We start from the raw sequence: 8,946 nt of genomic DNA, 5'->3' as shown, positions 1-8,946 counted from the left end.
TCTATTAAATTATTACAAAAAGTATAAAAATTATAATACTATTAATCAATACTTCCACCATTAGGTTTATTGATTTCAAATATTCAATTCTTCACATTACAAACAAATTTTTGCAACATTGTAATGTGAATATTAATTTTATTGCAAACATTCTGGGGCGAAAGAGTTAAATATAGACCATCCTAATATTTTCGCTATTTTATATAATAGGAAGTAGTATCGTTTACAAAAGTTGCATGATTTTGAGACAGGCAGAATATGGTACAACAGATTCTTTGTAAGCGCAGGTACAGTATCAAGGTCAACTTCCTTTTTTTAAAATAGAACGTCTATGTAGTTTCTTTACAGCAGAATTCGATAGAGCAGTCAATTTTAAAAGTTGAAGTATATATCTGTCTCAAAGCTATTAATACTTCTATTTTCAACTACATCCATTATTTCATTAAATGCAGCTGGAAAAATTAGATGTTCCATTTAAAAAAATGAAATTAACTTTTAAAACTATGTCTACCTCAAAACCATATAATTCTGTAAACAATACTTATTATTTAAAATAGCGAAGATATTAAGGTAGCCTGTTTCTAACGGGACATTGTATTTATTAATTTACTTAAGCACAAAAGAAATTCTGTTACTAATTGTGAATTAGTGGTTGTTGTTATTATGATAGCAAGTAAGTTATCAGTACATTTAAATTTTACTGTTATAATCGAACTTCCTATTTTCCTACTGTATGCACTAAATGGTAATATTTACATACTCATTTTTTTTTTTTGTTTAACTATTTCGTGTTGAATGTTTCATATAATAGAAAGGATAAAAATTATAAACAGTGGAAGTGAACTACTCTCTTCAAACAATATAAAAGTATTATGTGGTGGCCTAATGCAAAGATTCTCAATAATTTGACTACTGCCATATTTTCATATATTTAATATATATATATATATACATACATATACTCTTTTTAGTGCAAATTTATAAAGACAGAAAAGTAAATTGCAGAAATAGTATTTAGATATTTTAATTTCGTGAAAGATTTACATCTCTTCTAACTACAAGATTTGTAATTGTCTACATCAGTACACAATTTTTATGTATTAAGAATATTACACATATTAAACCTAGCTGAATGTAGTATATTTTGGTGTTAAGCACCTAAAGGGGCATTTATATATGCGTATATATTGATTTAAGAATTTAATGATTTATATACATATTGGAATATGTTAAATGTGTAGACCTTAATTTGTATATATTTGTATAATTTATTCTACATATATCTATTGTGTAAAGAAGATGTAGCTAGCAATTTATTCTATATTTATGTGAATATTATTAACTGAGAAGGGGAGAATATTTTGAAGTTGCAACGCTTTTAAAATATCAAACATTTAAATTGTTATAGAAATTTATTTTACATATTTTATATGGTAACGAATATTAAAAGTTTAGTTAAAATGGAAATGCACATTTACATCCTACGGAATATTTATCACAAGAAATTAAGATAATTGTTGAACCTCCTTATTTTGGTTCACGATAAAACAAAATTTTATATATTATGTACTTAACTATGATATTCCTTTCAATGAACTTTTTTTAAAAATTATTTTTCTTTCGTATGTTTAACTTCTTTATATAATTGTGTTGTGATACATATAAAATAAGATACAATAATTTATTGTATTTTCATTTTGTACAATTCTTTTCATAGCTTTATGTACATAAGATAACAGATACTGAAATTTTGACAGTGTACATGTAAAATTTAGAATTAGAAATGATGAATATTTTAGAACTTTTAATTTTAACTGCCCACAATATATCTAATTAAAACAAAAAGCGGAATAGAATTTTCTATTTTATAGAAATTTTATTTCCTAGTTAATTTATCAAACAATTTTGAAATAACTATTTGTATAAAAGAAAATCTTATCTCTGTTATGGGGTTTTATGCAAAAAATGTTTGCAAATTTGATGAGCTTTTTTGTATAGCAGAGTGTATAATTGTAATTAGTATGTATAGAATGTTGTGTTCGAGTAACGAAATGTTGTTATTTATCTTTGGCAATATATGTCACTTGATAGAATTTGTTTGGAGGAATGTTTTATTGAATAAATCCATTTGAAAATTGCTTTATACACTTGCAATTTTAGTAGTACAAAACTGCTTATAATACTTATGCAAGCAATAATATAATTTATATTAAATACTTATGGTTATATTCAGTGTTAGGGGTTGATTCAAATTTTTTTTATTTTAGATATTTTTTATCTAGATTTTGTCACTGTTTAATAACAAATGAATTTAAATTTAGCTAATTTAAAAAGAAATGTCTTGGAGTTTATTCGTGAAATAATATGTTTAGTAGTTTTGGCGTTAATTATGTTATTATTAATATTAAAAAATGCGATTTCATTTTCAAAATCTGCAAAATTGATGTACAGCAATTTACTGTCATAATGCTACAATAAAAAAGGCTGAATAAAAAGTATGTATTTCAATATGTAAATTAAAAATATTAGACTTTTACACTAGTAGCATTTAGTTAATGGATAAATTTTGAAATAATATAAATAACATTTGACTGAGGAAAGTGGTAAAGTTTGTGTGCCATGGCATATTATTTCTTTTATTCAGACTTTGTTTTGTAGTCAGTTATAATGCAAAACAAACATCGTATAGAAACATGTCTGAATATGTGGAAATATATGCTACTATTTGTCTCAACTAATACAATTAATGTAATGAACGATACCGTTAGAAATAGAGAAAGTTATGCTAATAGAACTACAAATTGTTTATATGAAAAATTAATTCTAAGAAATAACTATACATCAAACGTATAAAAACACGTTTAGTTCTTTATTGCTGATGCCTATGCTAATTCAAACAAACTTATGTCAGATTCATATTATATTGCAATTTGATTAATTAGAAGCTCTCTTTCATAAAGCTCCCTAAAAATAGATGAGGCAATGATTATACTTTTAATTTATGCATTCTTTCAAATCTATAAGGAAAAAAAATCATGTTTTGAAATGCATCTAAAATTTAATATAAATTTGATTAAATGATCTTTTACAATTGGATTTGCTTCTCAATAATGGATATTTAATAAAAATTATTGCTTTATTTTGTGTATTATATGTACACATACAGTGAGATTCATTTGGAAAGTTACAATCAATATATTTCGAAAACAGTGATTAACAAATGCAACGATTCTATTTATTATTTATTTATTAAGTGTTTTCAAGATTATTCGAAGGTAAACTTTGTTTTTTAAAAAAGGAAATTTATATTTCTATTTTACGAGAAAAAAGAAAAAAACTTTTGTATGGGACAAAAATATAAATAAAGAATATACGTTTACGTTTTAAAATACATAGTTGGCCTTCGAATAACCCTGAAAACACTTGTCAAATAACAAATAAATAGGATAGTTGAACTTTTCCTTCGAAATCGTGACATTTTTGTCTCGAATATTTCTCTCGAAAATGCATTCTTTTCAAAATATATTTCGACTGTAATTTATCAAATGAGCATTCTGCATTTACTCATACTTGTTTATTAACTATCATTTAACAAAGCAGAATGATAAACAATTTATTGAATGCATTTCTGTTTGCAAAGTTGAAAATAAAAGTATTTTCAAATGCAGTGCCTCTTTAGTTGCAAAGGGTTTAATAAATGAAAGTCAGAATGCTGTCCAATATGTTAAAACTAATACTGTCATTTTTAATAACGATAATAAGTCTGACTATGGTAAACATAACAATATCACACAAAATATATTACTTCGATTGTTTAAACTTTTATAAAGAACGGAAAAATATAATAAGAATTGCGCGCATTTGCGAAAGAGAAAAAGCATAATACGTGTTTAAATTCAATAATAGAAATGGATGGTGCATGAAAATAAATGTTGCAATTATATAAGTAACACAAATATAGTCCTAATTTTAATAATTATCGAACTAATTTGAGATGCAATACTGAAAATGTAAATACTGCTTTGTGAATTTAGTTTATATTCATTAAACGTGTACGAATTTTGTAAAGATACGTAACATTTTTCAGTTAGTGTTTGTGTTAAAGAGTAATGTTGTTGGATTACCTTGCATGTAGAGTTCTGTCTAATTTTAACACAATAAGATATTGCTTAATGCTGAGGTTCTTAAAATTTAGAGCACTAAGCAAGGTCATCTTAACCTTACCTAAACGATAAACATGTGCAAAATTGTGAAAACACTAGAAATATTATTGTAGAAATTGCTACATTAAAAAAAAGCATTTACATCAGTTTATTAATTACCTTAACAGTTGTAATTTTTTATTCTGAAGAATAGTCATTCTTTGAGATTATTTCCACAGAAAAATTGCAATATAGCAAAACAATAGTATACGGGCGTTAAGCAGATCTTATTGTATTGTAAAATATTTCAGCAATTAATTTCCTTAATTTATGTATACAGTAATAGGATTATAAGTTAAAAATGTACTAGCACAATGTTCCCGATTATTTCACATCGCATTATTTCGACACTGACACATTACTTGCAACTTAAAATACACGGATGTTATAATTATTAATGTATCACCATTATAGAAACACTGTATTTGTTACTCTATTGTGATTAAAATAATAAAATGATAAATAACTGAAAAAATATTATTGCAATATATTTATCATTTTCTGTTTTACTCTAATAATTTGTTAGTAAGTTAATAATTTTATTATCAAATAATATATACCATTGTTTTGCAGTAACATTATTTCTAGATACGAAATACAATAGTTTTATTTAATTTATTTGCATTACTTAAACTAGATATTCAAATAGAACTATTTTATGCTGGGTGTTCATTTAAAAAGTTACAATTGAAATATTTTGAAAACAATGCATTTCGAATTGCCTAATGAGTTATAAAAATTCAAGGCAGTATTTGTCATTATATTTTAAAAATTTGTTTAAATACAGAAGTTGAAAAATTGAATTTTGGTCGCAAAATCCCGCTTTCCAACTACTGTGATGGTACAATCTAATATCGATCGATAATTTGCATGAAGGACCTCTGGCGAATGATTTAAGTAACGCGAGGGAAAGTATACAATTTGTTGTACGATCAGCTGTGTTTTGAAAATATTTGTAAAACTTACTAACGAAAAAATAATTAACTCGAATCGTGTAGTTTTTTAATAACAATGACTACGGCCGCAAGACCTACGTTCGAACCTGCTAGAGGTGGTCAAGGACGCGGCGAAAAAGATCTAAGTGCAATATCAAAACAATATAGTAGCAGGGACTTACCATCTCATACGAAACTAAAATACAGGTATTTTATTTCATTTCGTATTATTTTTAAGAAATATGTGTGTGTACATATTGTACCTAAAAATATTATGTTGTTTTATGTTTAGAAAATAATCGAACATAACCTATTGATTTCGTTGTTTGTATATACTTTTATGAATTTCCTGTTTAGAGAACATGGTCAAGGAACGACAGAGGAGTTGCGAAATCGTGATTTTCGCAAAGAATTAGAAGATCGTGAACGTGAACGTGAAAGAGAAAAAGACAAAAGTTCTAATCGTCGCATGATAGAGCCTTCACGAGAAATTTCTACGACCAGTGCGAAGAGGCAAAAAATTGATCAGGTTCCCACAGCAAGCTTAGATGCGGATGATCCTCTAGACGATGATGATTCAGAGTCGGAGAGCGATGAAGATGACACTGCTGCTCTTTTAGCAGAATTGCAGCGCATTAAGAAGGAAAGAGCAGCTGAGCAAGCCAAGAAGGTCAGACTTTTATCAATTTAAACATACGTTTTTACAAAATAGTGGATAATGAATAAATTCAAATAAATAGTATTTGAATCATTTATTTTATTCTATTGATATTTGATATAATCTTGTAGAACATACATGTGAAAAAAAAACAATACAATTTTTACATCTTATATTTTATTAATGCGTGGTAACATTTGATACTGATATGCAATACACAGTCATATATGACAAAATAGTAAGATATAAATTTCATAACAATGATAAATGCTTCAGATATGTATTTCCCTATTTACTTATATTTTCTATCTCCGTATTAAGAATATAGTTCTTTAAATTGATTAACACATTAACTGCCACAATGGTTACCAGTGATCTGAATTTTAAACTTACAATGCATTCCAATATTGCTTACACGCATTTGAAACACCATTGAATTATTGAATATTTCTATGTTTCACACTGAGGGCATCTTAAGTGGCAGTTAACTGATAAAATTAAACTGGAGTTTGCTCTGGTTCTTATTAATCTGATATGTCATTATGTTCTAATTTGTAGGAAATGGAAAAACGGCAGGAAGAGGAACGAATAAGAATGGAAAACATTCTCTCGGGGAATCCTTTATTAAACTATTCCTCCCAGAGCGGACGCACGGATATGAAAGTCAGACGTCGATGGGACGACGACGTTGTTTTCAAAAATTGTGCTCGCTCCGAACCAAAGAAGAAACACGATGTGTTCATAAACGATTCGTTAAGAAGCGAATTTCATCGAAAATTTATGGAGAAATATGTCAAGTGAAGAATTCTTGTGAAAATCATATTCTGTCTGTACATAGTTTTAAGTTAGATTTTATCATTTTTAATTGTACAAGTTTGTCGTTGAAAATCCGTACGAAAATGTGACATCTAAAAGTTTTAAAGGTCGGCTTGCTTGGGGGATCGTGTTCCATTAAATCGTATGTTAATTCTGTCCGTTCGTGGTATCGTAAGTGCGTTACTCAATTACGCAAACATTTTGTAATTAATGATCATTAAACAGAGACGTACGAAGCACCGTACCAATTAAATCGAACCCGTTGACGGGTCATTGGCGATCGCTGTCTGAAATCTAAAATAATACCAACAAAATAATAAGTACCCCATTGTGACCATTGAAAATTTCCTCTCTAGACGGGGAAAACTGGTGTTAAAAACAGGAAGGCGAACGATCCGTGGTGTACTCTCGCGATTCGCTTCGAGGAGGGCCCGTTCTAATAACTTGACAAAGAAGTCGTTAAGTGCTCCGTATGTAAAAATAGGGGTAAAAATAGTGGAACGACAGAAGGAAAGAGTAGGACAGATGGAGTGGGGCGAGGCGGATGGAGGTAGCCGTGTATCGGTCCGACGGAGATTGTTGTGTGTGCGTGTGTGCGTGCGGGGAGAGAGAAAGAGAGAGAGAGAGAGTGGCAAGCGTGCTGGAGTTTGTCCAGGCATTGTAGGTACTTACGTGTTTCGGTAGTGGCGCGATCCGGCTTCGGCGGTGGTGCTGGCGGCGGCAAGCGCGTGTAAACCGCTGGGTCAAGTATAACCGGTCTCAGGATCCCCGGAGCAGCTGGAGGCAGCAGGCAGTCTACCGGTGCGACGCGCAGCTGGTTATCGCTGGTAGACTCCCTGGCACCGACCTGGCCAGAGAGAAACAGACAGAAAGAGAGAGAAAGAGAGAGAAAGAGAGAGACGACCGTTCACCGAGATCGCCTCGAGATGATTTCTGGGAAGAGGTATGTCGTACGTTACGGTACGACCGATCGGTACTTCGCACGGCTAAATTCGTCACCTAACCTCGTCGATCCGGTCCGATTTTTGTTGTATCCTCGAATTTAGTTCGATGTGTGACCCTCTGTTCGCTTTAACAGATACAGCGAATGGATGGTTTAAAATAAATATTATTTCGAGTTAAGTAGCTGTTTACAGAAATTTAATCGTCGAATCCGTAACATAATCTCCGTTATTCTCTGTTACAGCCCGTTCGCACGAGTCCCGGTCATTTTATCAAATCGGTAATAGCCGAATGGAGCGTTCACACCATTTTGCATATTCGTCGCATGTTCGTGTCTCTAATACAGTGCTTCCTAACCTTTTTTTTATACTGCAACACGCTTAGGAAAGGCTACTTACACGGTACCCTTTTTAAATTTCCAATATTAACAATAATAATTTAGAACTATATTAAGAAATTTTATATCATCTTTCTTTCATGTCATCTTATAGGAGTAGTATCCTTTCGGATTACGAGGATTCCGTTCCCGCCTTAGATATCAGTAATATATTCTTATGAACTATATTAAAGTTACATACAACTATCAAAAAGAGAACAAAAATAAGATTTCAATTTTTTTTGGTTGTAGTTTCAATTAACATTGTTCATTTTTGACGAGTGCAATTTTAAAATGTATATTTTAAATGGCATAAGTCGTTTGTTTTCCAAGTTCTTAATGGTAAAATAATACTGTGTTTCGACTGTACGTATAAGTTTTAAAAGTAGAACTTTTGCAGAGAATTATTGCGTAGAAATGTAAGTGTTCTGGTAATATCCTATGATTAGTATCAATTTTTATGAATTAGAAGTAAATTACGGTTGGGCTAGTTTTTTTTAACGACGCCATCTTGGATAACACAAAAAAATCTATTCCAACTGATTCAGAACTTTCAAATTTAGTGAGGGCATAGAAAATTTAAACACAGTTGTATTGTACTAATAATAACTCAAAAATGCATGATTACCACAAAAATTAATATGAGTATTAATAATTGGTAAATAGTAAAAAAAATGTTGAGTAATTCAGTAAAGTGTGAAATAGATTATTGGTATGATAACAAAAATAAATCACAAGAATTGCATGCATTAGCAGGGGTATTTTTGGCTCTTTCTCCCACGCAACTGAACGTGGAAAGATTATTTAAAAATTAATTTTAGCGCCAGATCGTGCTAATTTAAATGATTTAATTGAATTTTTGGACTAAATCCTTATGAGGATATAACAATTAACGTATTGTATAATGGTTTTTAATATAGCATTAATAAAATCGATTAAATATTGGTACTGAAAATCGGTAAATATTATATTAAATACATACACATTGCGGATAAAAATCGTCCATTATAAAATTTG

At 29.7% G+C, this 8,946-nt stretch overlaps 1 protein-coding gene across 2 annotated transcripts; it reads left to right on the top strand.

Moving 5' to 3' along the window:
• Positions 1–5,115: 5,115 nt before the first annotated feature.
• On the top strand, positions 5,116–8,137 carry LOC122403213 (spliceosome-associated protein CWC15 homolog). 2 transcript variants are annotated; one of them, XR_006259595.1, is made up of 4 exons: positions 5,116–5,344; positions 5,495–5,807; positions 6,354–7,239; positions 7,485–7,496. XR_006259595.1 is itself a non-coding variant. In XM_043406580.1 (3 exons), exons 1-3 carry the CDS (start codon positions 5,214–5,216, stop codon positions 6,594–6,596), a joined length of 687 nt encoding a protein of 228 aa, XP_043262515.1. In that variant the 5' UTR covers positions 5,116–5,213; the 3' UTR covers positions 6,597–8,137. The 2 variants fall into 2 exon arrangements, 1 of the variants encoding a protein (XP_043262515.1); XM_043406580.1 differs by having other exon boundaries at positions 6,354–8,137.
• Positions 8,138–8,946: the final 809 nt, after the last annotated feature.

This window comes from Colletes gigas, unplaced genomic scaffold, assembly GCF_013123115.1.
Source record: "Colletes gigas isolate AHSC1104 unplaced genomic scaffold, ASM1312311v1 Colletes_gigas_Sc00047, whole genome shotgun sequence".
Taxonomy (NCBI): Eukaryota; Metazoa; Arthropoda; class Insecta; order Hymenoptera; family Colletidae; genus Colletes; species Colletes gigas.
The sequence above is the reverse complement of the archived record's forward strand: the minus strand, read 5'-3'. Positions and strand labels throughout refer to the sequence as shown.

Coding starts and splice junctions, on each gene's coding strand:
- LOC122403213 (XM_043406580.1), top strand. CDS start 5,214: ATGACTACGGCCGCAAGACCTACGTTCGAACCTGCTAGAGGTGGTCAA. Junction 5,345..5,494: donor CATACGAAACTAAAATACAG/GTATTTTATTTC, acceptor TTTCCTGTTTAG/AGAACATGGTCAAGGAACGA. Junction 5,808..6,353: donor CAGCTGAGCAAGCCAAGAAG/GTCAGACTTTTA, acceptor TCTAATTTGTAG/GAAATGGAAAAACGGCAGGA.